This window comes from Daldinia caldariorum (assembly GCF_022478825.1).
Source record: "Daldinia caldariorum strain CBS 122874 unplaced genomic scaffold F4812scaffold_24, whole genome shotgun sequence".
Taxonomy (NCBI): Eukaryota; Fungi; Ascomycota; class Sordariomycetes; order Xylariales; family Hypoxylaceae; genus Daldinia; species Daldinia caldariorum.
This window is the reverse complement of record NW_025953060.1, coordinates 307,376-323,352: the sequence shown is the minus strand read 5'-3', so window position 1 is coordinate 323,352 and position 15,977 is coordinate 307,376. Positions and strand designations below refer to the sequence as shown.

General features: G+C 48.3%; 8 protein-coding genes across 8 annotated transcripts; 3 read left to right on the top strand and 5 right to left on the bottom strand.

The window, feature by feature from the left end:
- Nucleotides 1-144: 144 nt before the first annotated feature.
- Nucleotides 145-1,683, bottom strand: F4812DRAFT_453352 (uncharacterized protein; the record flags this gene model as incomplete). The annotated part of the gene is made up of 3 exons (XM_047936474.1): nt 145-606; nt 673-946; nt 1,103-1,683. The coding sequence occupies 3 exons, from the start codon at nt 1,681-1,683 to the stop codon at nt 145-147; spliced, it is 1,317 nt and encodes a 438-aa protein (XP_047786131.1).
- Nucleotides 1,684-2,393: 710 nt separating this feature from the next.
- On the bottom strand, nt 2,394-4,045 carry F4812DRAFT_453351 (MFS general substrate transporter; the record flags this gene model as incomplete). The annotated part of the gene is made up of 4 exons (XM_047936473.1): nt 2,394-2,867; nt 2,938-3,063; nt 3,127-3,786; nt 3,884-4,045. The coding sequence occupies 4 exons, from the start codon at nt 4,043-4,045 to the stop codon at nt 2,394-2,396; spliced, it is 1,422 nt and encodes a 473-aa protein (XP_047786130.1).
- A 1,215-nt stretch (nt 4,046-5,260) lies between these two features.
- F4812DRAFT_232197 (uncharacterized protein) lies at nt 5,261-6,407 on the bottom strand. Its single transcript, XM_047930547.1, has 2 exons — nt 5,805-6,407; nt 5,261-5,687 (listed from the first exon to the last, which is right to left on the bottom strand). The coding sequence occupies exons 1-2, from the start codon at nt 5,949-5,951 to the stop codon at nt 5,307-5,309; spliced, it is 528 nt and encodes a 175-aa protein (XP_047786129.1). The 5' UTR covers nt 5,952-6,407; the 3' UTR covers nt 5,261-5,306.
- On the top strand, nt 6,314-8,310 carry F4812DRAFT_232040 (putative phosphatidylserine decarboxylase). Its single transcript, XM_047930545.1, has 4 exons — nt 6,314-6,646; nt 6,725-6,766; nt 6,852-7,546; nt 7,675-8,310. The coding sequence occupies exons 1-4, from the start codon at nt 6,566-6,568 to the stop codon at nt 7,892-7,894; spliced, it is 1,038 nt and encodes a 345-aa protein (XP_047786128.1). The 5' UTR covers nt 6,314-6,565; the 3' UTR covers nt 7,895-8,310.
- Nucleotides 8,304-10,040, top strand: F4812DRAFT_232016 (putative oxidoreductase). The gene is made up of 2 exons (XM_047930542.1): nt 8,304-9,391; nt 9,468-10,040. Exons 1-2 carry the CDS (start codon nt 8,727-8,729, stop codon nt 9,865-9,867), a joined length of 1,065 nt encoding a protein of 354 aa, XP_047786127.1. The 5' UTR covers nt 8,304-8,726; the 3' UTR covers nt 9,868-10,040.
- Nucleotides 10,041-10,212: 172 nt separating this feature from the next.
- F4812DRAFT_463372 (uncharacterized protein) lies at nt 10,213-12,724 on the bottom strand (the record flags this gene model as incomplete). Its single annotated transcript, XM_047938197.1, has 3 exons — nt 10,213-10,308; nt 10,369-12,012; nt 12,125-12,724. The coding sequence occupies 3 exons, from the start codon at nt 12,722-12,724 to the stop codon at nt 10,213-10,215; spliced, it is 2,340 nt and encodes a 779-aa protein (XP_047786126.1).
- Nucleotides 12,725-13,622: 898 nt separating this feature from the next.
- F4812DRAFT_232093 (uncharacterized protein) lies at nt 13,623-15,094 on the top strand. Its single transcript, XM_047930546.1, has 3 exons — nt 13,623-13,939; nt 14,132-14,409; nt 14,594-15,094. Exons 2-3 carry the CDS (start codon nt 14,305-14,307, stop codon nt 14,939-14,941), a joined length of 453 nt encoding a protein of 150 aa, XP_047786125.1. The 5' UTR covers nt 13,623-13,939; nt 14,132-14,304; the 3' UTR covers nt 14,942-15,094.
- Nucleotides 15,095-15,699, bottom strand: F4812DRAFT_232020 (uncharacterized protein). Its single transcript, XM_047930543.1, has one exon. It carries the CDS (start codon nt 15,659-15,661, stop codon nt 15,248-15,250), a length of 414 nt encoding a protein of 137 aa, XP_047786124.1. The 5' UTR covers nt 15,662-15,699; the 3' UTR covers nt 15,095-15,247.
- Nucleotides 15,700-15,977: the final 278 nt, after the last annotated feature.

The window sequence follows — 15,977 nt, the reverse complement described above, 5'->3', positions numbered from 1 at the left end:
TTCTGGATGGAGAATTAGCGATTTAATCTGCTTGAGCAAGCTACGTGGAATTCTAGAGATATTGATAACTTCCCATACTCTATGGAGCCCCCATGTAAGGCATTTATATAACAAGTGCGGAGATTCAAACGGTATGTTTGAATTTTAACTCTCTTCATCATGTCCGCTTCGGGTTTCATCGTCGCTCTCTGACTCTTGTTCGGCAGACTCCTCCTCGTCTTCTTCGCTCGTGCTTCCATTATCCCTATCGCATTTACTGCCTACAAGATCCTCTCGAGAAGGAATACCGTTGGAGTCTGGTAACTGACTTCTCAGGCTGGCAAGCACGGAACTAAGCCCGGCCTTAAGCTGGGGGTTCCGCGCCTGTTTGGTGCGTAACTCTAACTCCCGGATCTTATTGCGTAATTCCTTCACGCTCGCATCTTCTTCTTCGTCATCTCCTTCATCCTCACTTCCTACGCTATCTTCTCCCTCGCCAGAATTCTGCACTTCGAGGAACTCCTCGCCAAACGCAGTCGCGAATGCTTGCGCCATTCCCGGGTCCTTGATGGCGAAGACGACGTGCTCAAAACACTCCCAAGAGTCCGAATCCGACTCCCTTTTCTTCTTCCCTTTCCCATTCCCTTTCCCCTTCTGCTGTCCATTCTCTCCTTTAGTCCCGCTCATTAAAACCTTCCGCCACGCCTTCGCAATCTCGCCGACGGGATTGCCGTACGCACCGCATCCCCACGCACCTAACACAACTCTGCGCACTCCTTTAGAAGCAAATACGCGCAGCACGGCCCGTACCTTGCGCACGGCCAGCTCGCGGTCCGCTGCGTTGGCATACCTAGCAAATCCAGATTCTTCATCGACGTCGATTTCGGGCATTCGTATCATAGCCGCGGATGCGACGTCAACGAACCAGCGGTCTCGCTTCGGCAACACTTCGTCGTCTTCTCCCGCCCTTTCTCCCGCGGTATCTCTAACTCCCATTCCATTCCCACCATCCTTCTCCCTCGCGTCATCTTCCCCCTCCTCCTCCTCATCGTCCACCAGGCCCAGGCCCCTCTTTTTCTTCTTCTGATTTGGAGACTCGCTACCAAAGCCACGGAATACTAACACGTCGGGCGTGAAGACCACGCCGAGCTCCGGCAGCCGGTAAAACCCGTCGCGCAGGGACGGGAGCAGCGTCGACCGCATGCACAGCGATTCCTCCTGGCTGGACGCGCCGTTGAGAAACCCGCCACCCGCGGACAACGGGGACGCCATGTTTAGCACGCCGACGCGAGCTGCCGTGTTCGACAGATCCCGCCGCTGCTGGTCCGTGCGAGACTGCGCGTGCTCCGGGACGAGGAGAAGCGAGTGCGCTGCTTCTAGGGCATCCGCCACGCGGAGCGAGATACGGGGGTAGCCTTGGCTTTTGTCCCTACCGTTGCTTTCTCCTGCGGTAGATCCCGCACGAACGCGCTGTTGCGTTTTGCCCTGGGAAGCTAGGGCGGAAGACGCAAAAGAAGAAGGTGATGATGATGAAGGTGGTGGATCGACGATCAGCTCGGAAGCTTCGATCCCTTTCCGGGCCCGCGGATGCGCCGCCAACAGCGGCGGTATGACCTTGTTGATGGTGGCTTTGGCCCGCTTCGCACGGGCGTCGCGACGGAAGCTCGCTGGCGGCCTGCCGACTGAGGGTTCGGTGCGTCCCATTTTGTGCGAACCCCTATTCTGTAATAGACTTGAGTCGTATATAAGTACCTACCTAGGTACTCTGGTTCCTAACCTAAGATACTTAAAGTAATAATTGGTTACAATATAGATTCAGCCTGGAAACTGACGAAGGAGAGAAATTACTTTGTGTCAGCTGCCTTTGCCTCAGAATTATACATCTGACACGAAACAAAACTTGTTAGTGTCCTGTGTTGAGATGTTGAGAACCCGGCGGGACAGTGCATCCGGCCGGAACCAAAAAGCTATCGGGGAACCTTTGACCGACCCGATCGGCCATCCGGGTGGTTATGACGTTTTATAACTTGAACCTTCCTTTGACTTTTTTTACGGTTCGGTTAGTGGTTAGTAATAGTTTCTAATAGACAGATATTTCTCTATCCATACCGCTACTAGCAATTAAGAGGTACCTAACGCGTTATTGCTCGCGTTTAGTTCCCTTCGGCACGCCGATCCTATTTCATTTGATCTGCCTTTAATCGCTTCCAAATTGTTGAATCATCACAAGATCACCGAAAATCATATATCTGATGGGACAATTTTTGCTTCATTTTTTTGCTTTGTTTTTTCATTTACTCGCTCCGCCGTCTTCACCTAAGAAGTGACCAAAGCGATAAAAAGGGGGTATCTCCAATCTTTAACAGCTTGCTTCGTAGCTTGCTTCATAATATATACACGTTATAACCATTCCGTTACAGTATGTACCGGTAACCCTTATGCAACCGCAGTGCCTCGTCAGGAGCGTTGACGTCAGACGTGTGCGTCGCATCATCGGGCTGCGTCTCCCAGGCACGTTCGCTCTCCTCCAGCTTCTTGTTCAGATTTGCCAGGATGGCGCGGAAGGCCCAGCAGCCGAAGATAGTGATTCCGAACATGGCCGTGACGATTCCGTAGCTCTTGCGGTATCCGTTGTCCTTCAGGTTCCACACGTAGCTACCGGCCACGTTGCCTAGCTGCGAGAACGCGTTGATCAGCGCGATGGCGACGGCGCGCTTAGCTGGCGGCCGAGGAAACGAAGAGCTGATCCACGAGTAGAAGACGATGAATCCAGCGTAGGAGCTCGCTTGGAGGAACAGAGCCACGTATCGGGCAGCTACATTTAGCGTCGACATGCTGATGATGAAACCAACAAGCCCGCCGATGATGGGTCCAACGATATGCCAGAACTAGGGAATAGGTCAGTCAGATTTCGATAACAGGATAGTAAACTACCATTCATGAAGTGGATGTGCATACCTTTTCTTGAGTTCGGTCAGCGTGCCAGGCATTTATAAGCGAGACGATACACGAGAAAGCCCAAGGCGGTGAGCTCATCAGCAACGTTGGCACGTAGCCGAATCCGAGTGTACCAGTGAGAGTGGGCTGTATGAAACGGTTAGTCAAATTAAATTCTGCTATAGTCTTTAGAGGCCGGTTATTACTTACGAAGAAGGCATTGAAGGAGAGCCCAACCACATAGGCCGTAAAGGTAAGCATCATGAGGTAAATCTTCACGTCCTTGACAGCCATGATCAAACCGTCAAAAACACCTTGGTTGGCCTCGTCAACGTCGGCCTCGCCTACATCCTCAATCATTCTCAGCTGTGCAACCTGAAGCTCTTCCTCGGTAAATCCGCGAGAGTTGTGCGGCAGGTCGGGAAGAACGAAGGCGGAAACAATAGCGATGGCCATGGTAATTGCACCCTCAATCCAGAACAGCCATCGCCAAGCGGCATGGCCCAGGACGCCTTGCATGTTCGACAACACGCCGGCTGCCACAAGGGCCGAGAAGGCGTTGGAGATAATGTTACCGCAGAACAGGATCGCATTCCTTGTCGTCAGCTCCCTTCGCGTGTACCACTTGGACTGAATCAAGAGCGCTCCCGGTAGGAAAGCGGCTTCGACGAATCCAAGGAAGAAACGCACAAGAACCATGCCGGTAAAGTTATGCGTGCTCCCGCTGAGCGTAGAGATGAGACCCCATAGACACATGGAACATGCGATGTATATGGACGGGCGTTGTATCCGGTTGATGAACATGTTCGACGGGACCTGCATCAGGATGTACCCGACGTACAAGATACTCAGGCAAGTCGCATATTGTGTCTATCGGCAGTTAGCACGGTGGGCCGCCGAGAAGAAACAGATGTAACAGTGGCCACAAGATCACCGATTGTGAGTAGTTGATGGGTTAGGTACGTACATCATCGAGATTCAGGTCTGACTGAAGTTTCTGGAGCCGAGCGGCCGCGATGTTGTTGCGATCGAGATAGTTGAGGATATAGATGAGCACGAAAAGAGAGCATCGCGCATCGAGCTTGCGCACCAATGACTTCTCTACGCGCGCACGATGCTCCGGGTCCATCGAAGCGGCAGCCAGTAGATTAGAAGGAGTAGCTTGGGGTGCTGTAGTATGTTCCAACGCTTCCACATCCTGCTTCACCGTGAGTCGTGATGAGGGCTCAGCTCTTGTTATCTCATCGGCCATGATGAACGATATGTCCAAAGTAGTGGTTCCCCAAATCTAGTTTCTTGATCCCAATGGTTGGTTGAGTGTAGAAAAGAAAAAATAAATTTTCTCGGAAAAAACCACAAATAATGGGATTGTCCAACCAACGTGGGGAAACCCGGAAAATGACAGGAGAACAACCCGGTACAGAAAAAGAAGGGTGTCAACAGGGCGATGGTGAGGTTTTTATCTGACCAGCATCGTGGAAACTCATCCCGGTTAAAGAACCGAAAATCTGTGTGGTACCACACGCTCGTTCGGCTCATGCAACCCATGTGAGCTTGCAGCAGCTTAACTAAAGGCCAAGGCAGGGGGATGATCCCCATTCGAACCACCCCATACTGCGGGGCCAACAAGCTAGTACGTGAGAGGAAGCAACAACGAGAAAAGATTCGGGGGACGACGAGGTTCTTCCTCGGCGTCTTGGCGCTTTGGGGTATTGGGGGGGGGAGGAAATGGGGTGCCAGGAGTGGCCAGGGATGTCTGTTGAAGAAATAATGTACCAATCAACATCATGAAAGCTATTAGTATAGCTACGGGAAAGATTTACAGGTTGACAATCGTCGTTCTGAATGCTGAAGCTGTGCTTGGAGTGCCGTGAGTAAGCCTACTATAAGATAAGACACGATACCAACCAGCTTCTTACAACTCAGGTCGGCGATATATTCAATCAACAATCAACAAATGGGACTGGATAAGCCGTTGGAACCTATCCCCCTGTCAGCTCACCGCCAGCTAACCTGAAAATTGAAATAAACGGCCAAGATTAAATCGAAGAACATTAATAGACGATGTCGTAATAGATTGTTGATCATGGTCCAACCAGAGACTTGGGAATTCATACCTATTATCAATGTGCATCATCCCCGCAAAGCTATTACATACATGCCTCTCCCAAATCGTTCACCGTCGCTTAGATTCGGGAGTTTTACCTCATTCAGGAATTTTACCTTGTTCAGGAAAAAAAAACAGAACTTTAGAAGGTCTTGTCTGCATAAGTGCGGACACAAAAGTAGCGGCCTTTAGAAGCAGCACAATCTGGGGGTTCCAAATCCGACCCCCCATTAGGTACTTCAATGGATGGAGAGAAGGAAGAATTTTACTTGTATTTCGTCTCTCATCTCTCTCTCCCTGTCTCTCCTTTTTTTTTTTTTTTTTTTTTTTTTAACAGTCGACAGTCATGAGGTAGAGATTCGTCAAATTCAAACGCCAGCCCCTCAGCTTTTTGATATCTTACGATTTTAAGAGGAGACCATAGCAGGGTCAACAACCTCTTTGAAAAGCCGTAAGCCCTATCGAGATTAGTGCGAGAGGAACTTTTCCTATTGTCGGTTCGGGCAATGATGCCGTTTGTGAAATTGCGCAAAAGAAGCGACCGAAGAAGCGGGACCATTCCCCCATCTTTTCTCCAACTTGTGCCCCCCCCAAAGACAAGCCCTCGGTGTGGACCTCGTCGACGTGGAGAAGAAATAAGGATCCGGTTTAGGGTGAAGACATCGTTTTTTTAGTTTAGCAATCAATAGTACGGCCGACCAAGAGCAGAAAGAGTACCTCGGTAAATACGGTGATACGGTGATACGGTAACTTGGGAGTTGGATGGAATAGGTAAACTTATCTGAGAATTCAGTAGACTTTTGTCCAATAAAATTAGGGTTTTGCTGGTGTTCAGGCATCTCTGTTTTCTTGAAAATCGACCTCTTGGATGGACAGGACGGTAACCTAGTGAGAAGAAGTGGCACAATAAGGTTCGAGCCCATGCCATCGGCTATCTCTAACGGACAAGGGATCAAAATGAGATCTCTCCTTTTCCCCGGACCGCGTGATAAATACCCCAGCTCCGTTTTTTTTTTTTTTTCTCCTCGGGTGTAAGTCGACTTTTCACATTGAATCCATGTTTATGAAACGAAAGGATACACATCAAAGAGATAAAAACTACTAAATGTTAAAAGTATGGTTATTGACGACAGAAAATAAATATAGAAAATAAATATGAGGTCAACCAAGTCGAAGACTGTTTTGTTTTCGCCATCCTCTCAGCCAACTGGATAGATCTTTGGTGACGAGATCTCAGAACTTGAAGTCACGATGACGTCACTAAAGATTTCTATGATGGAGGTTCCTATTAGAGATTCTAGGATTCTAACAATAAGGTAATAAATAATAAGGCTTGTAACATTCATAGAGACGAATTAAGCATGAATGAGAAAATTCAAAAAAAAAATAATAAAAATAAACTTATATTATTTTTACTCACTTAAAGAGATTTTAGCTACTGGGACAGACACATAAAACCAGTTCGTATCGTGATCGCAGTAAGGGGTACAACGTAGGATACACCAGACGCGATCTAAACAAACTCATTCTTTGCGGGTGAAGATGGGACTCGCCGAAATCTTCCGGTATCTATATCATTTTATCGACTCCTTTCTAGACCATCTGCTAGCAAGATGTCACTTGGTAAGTGGAGTAGCATTCACGCATTTCTTGACCTACCCCTAAATGATTAAGGGTTATGCTGACTTGCGACACCTACAGTCTTCAAACGGAGAATACGGATGGAAGTCCTTTGACCGCAAGGTAAGTGATCCAAGTGATCCAAGTTCGAACCAACTCGCTAGTTAATCAAGTTCACCCATCTAACATTTCACTAAATCTCATCTAGACCGGCCAACTCATGCGCGAGCAACAACCCCTAACCAAGAAGATCAAGCTTCTCCTCCTCTTCAACCCGCTCACAGAATGGATCGACACCACGCACCTGATGCGGCTCTGGATCCACAACAAGTCCGTCCGGAAGGGCGTGGAGGAAGGCACTCCGGCCTCGCACGGCCAGATCCGCGCGTTCGTTGACACCTACGGCATCAACATGGACGACTTCGAGCCCTCGGACGTCGAGAAGTACCGCACCTTCGAGGATTTCTTCGTCCGCGCGCACCGCCCCGGATCCCGACCCATCGACTCCCCCGACGACCCAGCGGGCGCCGTGGTGGTCGCCGACTCCCGCGTCGTCACGTACGAATCCGTGGCCGAGACGAGGAAGCTGTGGATCAAGGGCACCGACTTCACCATGAAAAACCTGGTCATGGACACCCAGCTCGGGGAGCACTTCGCCGATGCGGCGGTGGCTAGTTTCCGCCTGTCGCCGCAGGATTACCATCGGTACCACTCGCCCGTGACGGGCGCGACCAAGACGTTCCGCAGCATTCCGGGAGATTACTACCAAGTCGATCCCGTCGCGCTGCAGAGCGGCGTGAATATCCTCACGTCTAACGCACGCAGCTACCTCGTTATCGAAACGGAGCAATTCGGCGACGTGTTATTCGTAGCTATCGGAGCGACGGACGTCGGAACCGTACGGTAAGTGTGTTTCGTTCGCTTCTTCGCAATTCATTCGTTCTAAATCTCATCTCATTTTCATCTCAAATGATATGACATGAAGAAAATAACAAAATTCTAACATACCTATGTACCTCTGCTACAAACAGCATTCACGACAAGTTCCAAAAGCCCGGTACCGAGATCAAGAAGGGCGACGAGATAGGGTTCTTTCAATTCGGCGGGTCTTCCATCATCGTCGCGTTCCAAAAGGGGGCGATCAAGTTCGACCAGGACTTGCTGGACCTCAGTCGCCAGAAGATACAAGTCTCGGTGGAAGTCGGCATGAGTCTCGGACGGGCTAATCCTATGCATAAAAAGGTGGCTTGATGGAGAGAATCTCGAGACGCGAAAGAGGTAATCTATAGGAGGAGGTATGTATGTAGTTTAGGAGCGCGGGGTATTGCTCAGGCATACTTAATATAAGGTAATTTTCATATGCCATACTAGGTAGTATTGTAGAGCCCCTTCAAAATACTATCTGGTTACTGCTAGAATATGTTTAGACCTACTTCGTAGTTTTCATGATATTTCCCCCTGGATTTCTATAAGATAAATCATCTTAATTAATGACAACCACTGTTATCAGAGCTACGCCGTAGGTAATCTCTTCATTCACTGGGCTAGGTATTTGACCTAGTGACATAGTGAATAGTATAAGCTTGAGCGGAAAGCTCTCCGATACCTCTTTGATATCTCCGTTGCTTTGTCCAAAAAAGCCCCTTTGACCATACCCCCTAGCTACCTAAGGTATACAGGTAGAAGCTATGTGATTCAAGAAGCGGGACAACAGCGGCTAAGAGCTATGCGGAGAAGCTTGGAGAGCTCTTGTCGGCAGTGCGATCGGCGTCACATTGGCTGTCAACAGGAATCCCCCTATGCAACCTTCCGTCTTCGATACCTGCCGACCTAACCCACCTACCTCCAATATAAGTATTCACAAATTATCGTTAAGCCTCACCCCGCTTCATCTTCACCTCCGCTACCCTACCCGAGGTCTCCCGTCTTATTTCCGTAATTAGGTACCTATAACACGGGATAGAGTTTCGGTTACCTCAGGTACCTCGTATATAAAATTGCAACATCCCCAGGTTATCTTTGACTATTATAGAATTGATATTGATTCAAACAATCTGCGAATAGCCAGCTATACTAACAAGCCATGCCTCACAAAGAAGAAGAACAGACCGAATTCACCCCAGAACTATACCCGCCCTTCCCGTCGGACGTACCTCAGATCTCACTGGAGACAATAGCTTTAACTAAGCTCCTCAATGGCGACTCCGCCGAGCAGGGTCGCGTGTTTGATGCCTGTGTCGGGCGCGGCTTTTTCTACTTAGAACTGGACGGCTGTGCTGAGGGCGATGTCATCCGCCGAGGTGCCGAACAGATTGCGTCGGTGGGAGAACGCGTCTTCCGGTTACCGTTAGCCGAAAAGATGGACTATAAGATGGGAAAGTCATTATTCGGTTACAAATATGCCGGCGCGACTGTTACGGATACGGCCGGAACTCCAGATACGGCCGAATTCTTCAACGTCGGAAAGAATGACATGATTGTGCCAAACGACCGTATGCTCCGTCCTTGGCCGCCCGCCGTCCTAGACGCGAAGCTCCTCTTCGCTGAGTACGTCAAAACCGCACATTCTATCGGACTTATGATCCTGAAGATCCTTGCGGAGAAGCTCGGCATCGATCCGTCTGAGATGGCAAAACGCCACAGAATAGAAAAGCTCTCAGGTGACCATGTTCGCATCACAAGGGGTCCGCCCCGGGAAAAAGATGAGATGCCCGAGATCCAGACCCCCTCACATACCGACTTCGGAACGTAAGTGACTGTGGCTGTCGATTCCCCCCCTTTCGTTAGTTCCTATACGATCTTTGCTAATCTCCACGGCCAATAGGATCACTATTTTAATGAATTGGCTTGGCGGACTACAGGTCTGGTCCGAGTCGGCGAGGAAAGCTCAACTTAACACTTTCCAGCCAGATGTACCCGGCGAATGGCTCTGGGTCAACCCGAAAAGAGGTTGCGCCATCATTAACCTAGGCGATGCCGCCGTCCGATTCACCAACGGCATATTATGTTCGGGGCGTCATCGAGTAATCCCGTCTCCTGGAGCCCAAGGCCGATTTCCTCGATATAGCATCGTATATTTCGTTCGGCCGGAAGACAAATGTGTAATGAAACCAATTCAAGGAAGAGATGTTCCCGAGGGAAAGGAAAGCGAGGACGAAGAGATTACTGCCCATCAGTGGATATACCAGAAGTCGCAGGGGTTGGGAAACCGCTTCAATAACTAATGAGAGCAGGGATATATGCGAGTCCTAATGACTTGCCCTCGTTTTACCAGCGTTTATATGAGACATCGTGAAGGAGGGCACTTAGCTACGTATGGTTAACGTAGACGTCGCAGGCGAAATATTGGTCAGCAATAAATTAAGTATGCAGTCATTACCGGCTGTGGTGGAATACAACCGTTGTATCGAGGAGGTATGTAAAATACGAAATGAGGAGCGTTTTTTCTGAGTAAAAACAGGATATAAGGTGCAGAAGATAAGTATCTGGTTGTACCTCACTCCTACCTAGGTTGGGTACCTGAGGTAGTTAGTCGTATATGAAAGACGCAGCGGTTTTGTCAACTACAACTACCATTGAGAGAAGTCCGCTCCCATCATATCAGTTCCAGTGGGCATGCCTAAAACGGAATCGATGTTGGTGAAATTAAATAGGACATTTTGCATCTGGCCATTAACTGTTAGTTGGCCATATCGTTGTGAATTGTTTGGGCATGAATGGCCTACCGTGTTATCGTATTTCCAGTCTTGATCCACCGCCATCATGGTGTCGAAATCAAGTTGTGTATCGATCGTAGTAGCGGCTTCATCAGGCTGCGGGGCAGCTTGCTGCTTAAGCAATTCAAAACAGTCGCGCATCGAGTCGGTACCAGCTTTAATGACAGAATCTACGATGTCTGCTCGTCTCAGGCCCTTCATTAACCCTTCAATGTTCGTTAATAGTGCCAACGAAAACAAATAGCCCTTCGAATTTGTTTCCCCAATATAGATGCGACGGTAGATCCACGCAATGGAGTCTCTGAAAATATTGAGCAGATCCGCTCGAGGGGTTGGCGGCCCTAAGCTGTCGTCTTCTTGTAATTGGGTTTGAAGATCAAGACCGATAGCCATCGATGCCTGCGAAAGGATATTACGAGGAAAGCCTGCCGCGGAAGTGGCAAATCGGGCTAATTCATCCTCATCTGGGACAATGGACATCTGCCTTAGGTCATCTATTTGAGGCCGCATCGGCCGAGGACTAAAGGACGCTGCGGGGAAAACGGTAGAATATAGTTTCGCACTTATTTCTACTACAGTCTTTCTGGAGAAAGCGTAAGCTGGCTCGTTCATAGCTGGGCCAAAATAAGGAAGATGAAGTGCCATGAAGTAACGGCGCACGAGAAGGTCCACCAAGCGTCGTTGGAACCCTGTCGGTTGTCTGTCGCCAAGCGAGAACCGTTGGAGCTGTTGTGAGAGAGATTTGTACGCGGTGCTAAGTTGGTTATGAAGTTGGATAGTATCGTCATAAGTGTTTTTCGTTCCGATTTCGTTGAGAAGCCGCGCAATGGCTAAACGCGCCGAAAAGCTTGCATGAAATGCTATGGCCACCGACATATCTGTGAACTTGTCTGGCGGGTTAGCTACGGCCAGCATGTCGTCGTCCTTCAATTGATCGTCGTCAACATTGGCTGGTGCACAAGTATCGTACTGTTCAGGATAGATCAGGGGCGGCCCGCCAGAGTCAAGACTGGTCTGCAGCGCGATTTCGAGTATACTATTCCATAACCTCCGCCGGATCTCGGAGCGTAATTGGTTCATCTTGGGCAGTTTCTTTGGGTCCCTATGAAGGCCCATATACATTGCTGTGCGCATTAGTTGTCCCACCGAGATCCAGACTAGGTCCTGGCCAACGAGCGCAGTTTGTTGCGCAAGACAGAGGAGCAGCATAACCTGCAGACCAGTGATAGTTAGCCTTGTCTTAGGAACCGGTGATATGAGCCAACATTGCGCCTCATATACCCATTGCATAGCCGATTTGCGCAGGGTATAGTGATCATCATAGACCGCAGCACCGATCGCCATGACGAGCTGAAGTTGAATCAAGAAGGGGAGATCAGCAGAGTCAGGCGACAGCCAGAAAATTTCATATTCCTTTCTAAATGACGGGACGTGTAATATCCGAAGGACTGCTTCTGATGTACGAAGATATGCGTCTACCAGCTTATCCGCGACTTCTCGTGGCGGTAGGCTAGCACCAAACTTGACGGCTTGTGCGGGTGCTCTTTGCGCCTTAACGGTCCGAGCCAGCGCCTTGCATCGGTTTACCATCGCAATCGGCTCTGAATTCTTTTCTAGATGCTGTTGGTCAAATATTTCTAGAATGCATTTGAACTAAATATGTGTAAGTAGCCTATCAATACAAGGTACATAGGTATCTATACATTAATAACGGACACGATAGAAACAAAATAAACGAGAAAAAGAAGTATGAGAAATAGCATACGCTTCCTATTTGATTCATCCAATGGCTCTGACCAAGGTATCGTGTTTTCGTTATAACACTTTTATTCATGGTATGCAGCTCTCCCGCGAGATAGCTAGGATAGGTGGCCACAAAATCCGGCTCAGTGGTACGTGGCCGTCCGGCGGCGTTCTTCTGAGGTGAGTAATTTCTGGTGGAGTCTTCTAGGCGACGCTCGAGATCCTTGATTCGGTCTAGTAAAGACTTAACATCGAAAGACGGTCCATGGCTCTGAGAAGAGGTTGAGTCGACCGAAGTAGAGCCATTCAAAGAAAGAGTTGTGTGACCCTCGTGTAGAACATCGCCGCGATGCGTGTGGCTAGACCCGCTGGTCACAGGCGAAACAGCCGGCTCGGAGTCTACGCCAGATAACAGATCGGCCGGATGTGGGCCGATCGGAGCAGAAGTTACTTCCGAATGCCGGCCTTGAGGCCCATATACGCATGTCTTATGCTTGGAACGGACGCAAGCGCCGCAAGGTAAGTTGCGGTCACAACGAATCTTAGACCTTCGACAACTAACGCAAGAGAGAGCAGGGCGGCGACGGCGACGGTCGGTCTTTACGCTCTGTGATTCGTCCATAACAAGGCTACAGTAATTTAAATAGGGATTGAAGAAGAAAGCTTTATGGTGGTGGTTCAGCCTTGATCTAATCTAATCAATCAGTTGGTGAGTTTCAAGGTTGAATCAGAGACAAAGTCCGACACTTGGTGTTGATAATCGGCCGAACTGGATATAATTCCCGAATTCATTTATCCATCTCAATCTGAGCACTGTCATTATGGGGCAAGCCATATACAGATACCGTTTTGGTGCATATTGCCTCTCACACCAAAAATTAACTCCGAGGCTTGGCACGACTTCACCGAAACTTCGCACTTGACAAGGGACCTCTCTTATTATCTTATCATGAACGGGGGTTTGGGGCATTTTTCGTTTATTTTGGTGTGCCTTGGTGCATTTCATTCTATGCAACTTTTAAGAAATAATGCTCTTATTACTCGTTAAAGGATCGAGTCACAATGTTGCATTGGCTCTTAGGTGACCATTTAATTATAATGGAGGTATGAGGAGTTGATGAGTTGATACCATAGATAAATAGATAAACGTCGAATTGATTAACCCTTGGTTCGATATAATCTACCTAACTTAGTGTGCCTACTACTTGACGTTTACGTACCTGGGTCATGTGGGACAACGAATAATCCTTGATATGTTCTGTTCCATCCAAGGTCAAATGGACAAGATGGTTTACCTTAGGTACACTATTAAGATTCCTAAGTTTAAGGGCAGATAATGCTATAAATTAATCATAAGTATGCCATATGTTTCCATGTTTACCATAGTAGATACGATGTATTTTGGAATAGCCAAATCTTGTATTTAAATGTGAGTTGAGAAGACAAGTTCACAGCTGCTAAAGAGCCGGAATACTTGCCCCCCATTTTCGTCTATCACATCTCTGTTCTTGTGCAACCAGATCTAACCGTATGAGAATCTACCTAGATTAAGTTCCATGTTTTATTGTCGACCAGATACCAGCAGCCACCTGCACTCTGTAGGCCCTGTTACCTGTGCCTGCTTTTGCTAAAGCTCACAGTTATCAGAAATAACTGGTTACTATGCTAATGAAGGCTGGTGGCTGAAACTACTGACGCAACTTCTATTTCATCAACATGAATGTGAATGCAAGTTGGTGAAAACAAGTGCACAAACTTCGTAGACGACTTTAGTTCTTTCCTACTTTAATCCATCAATCCATAGTTTCCTATACCTTCCCAAATACAATACAATCAGGCAAGCAGCCAGGTTTCCTTCCACTTCCTTTCACCATACATCTTTCCCATCTATCTTACACCTTCAAACCATACTCACTTTACCCTTTCACCTGAACATTCACACCTACGAATATACCACCTAGGTACATGGTTATTCGAGGCTGCAGCTAACCTTAAGCACTTACTCTTCTACCTCTACATTTCCAAGTAGTTCGGATTGTCTACAGTCAAAATATCACCAAATTCTACAGATCTTCTCCACTGCAGCTTTGATTGCGTCTACACAATACACATTCAACACCTTTCTTCTCCGCGCACCTCTAAAAGCTCAAGGGCACCCTCGCCAACGCATCCTACAAGTAGTGCCTATTACTGCCCATTATCATGGCGTCAAAGGCAACACCCACCAAGGAGGCTTATCCCCAGTTCAGCGCTCGAGAGATGGAGGTTCTCGCAATAGCTTGGCAGTGCTTTGAGGTTGCCCCCAAGGTAAGACTGAAACTACCCTTTCACCTTCACTTAACTGCTAGCAAGGCCTCGGCTAGCTAAAACACCGTGAATGTCCCACTTGCTGTCTTCAGCCTTTCACCTTATGACATTGACTTGGCATCTTGTCGCTTCCTGAATGAAACTACGTTGGATCAGCTCTTGGCATCGACTAACTGCGTTCTAGATCAACTGGGACAAGCTCGCCAAGCTTGCCCCTTTCAAGAACGTCTCAACCGCTCGTTCTTGCTTCGCACCCATCAAGAAGAAGCTGGCCTTAGCTTCGGGTGAAATAACGGCAGCTCAGACCAGCGAGCCCAGCACGCCCACCAAACGCGGCGGAAAGCGCAAGGCTAGCGTTGAGAAGACTCCCCGCTCCGGCAAGAAGGCCAAGACCGCCAGCAAGGCTCTTTCCAGCTTCGAGGAAGACGACGAGGAAGAAGCCAATGCTAAGATCAAGGCTGCTATCAAGGCTGACATCGAAGCTCAAGAAAAGAAAGAGAAGGAGGAGGATGATGCTAACGACTTGGTTTAATGGCATTGTCTTATGTAACCACGCGTTTACATATGATTCAGGCTTCATATATGACATTGAAATGGCTCGACAACGAAGATCGGCCTTCGGTTTTTTTTTTCGCCTCCGGATAGTACACCCATCTCGACTATCGTTGACTATCGATTACGCATATTATCGTCGATATCTCATTTTTCTATTATGGTAGCTTTGCTTAACGACGTACAGTATCCTCTCTCGTCAACCGATATACGAATCTGATATATGGTTGGACGTCATGGTGGAGGATCTTCGCTATGTTTTTTTATGATATGAGTGCGCGATGAATTATTTCATTCGGACTAGATAGCAAGCAGGTCCATAGGCAACCAACCAAATTGCGAAGTCTGTTTTATAAATCGATCGATCAAGTCGGTAACCATACCAAGTGAATACCAAGTAAAAAGTAAATACTAAAATTTTTTCAAGTAATTTTGAAGCAGAAAACAGGCGATGCGACTTACATGGTTTGAAAAGGTGATATGCACCTAATTTATTAGGTAACCCCAACTTTACTTCGTACAATAATAAACACATCTTTATGCAAGCTGCTCTTAGCTGGTCTACTTCCTGCGGCTGGCGTGGTACAATACTATAGGTAAATCTCCACTGGGTGAGGGGTCTGGATCTCGCGTTTCGGTGGGCTGCAGGATGCATGGGCTGCGTAAAGTTTAGGTACCGTGTATCCTGCGTAGTACACATGTATGTAACTAACCTTTTTTCCCTTTGCCATAGGTCCTCCTAACCTGATGTTTAAAAATATGTATAAACACACTTCATATTTATTAAATTTAATTTTTCATCGGTTCGAATTAAGGCCCTAGTAAACAAATGAATTTATAATCAACACTTAAGAAGTTGTTACCTCTTAAGACCAAAAAAAAGGGATCAAGGCGCTTACTCAATGTGGGGGGGGGGGGGGGGGGGGGGGGGGGGGGGGGGCGGGGGCGGGGCGCGGGGGGGGCGGGGGGGGGGGGGGGGGGGGGGGGGGGGGGGGGGGGGGGGGGGGGGGTGGGTG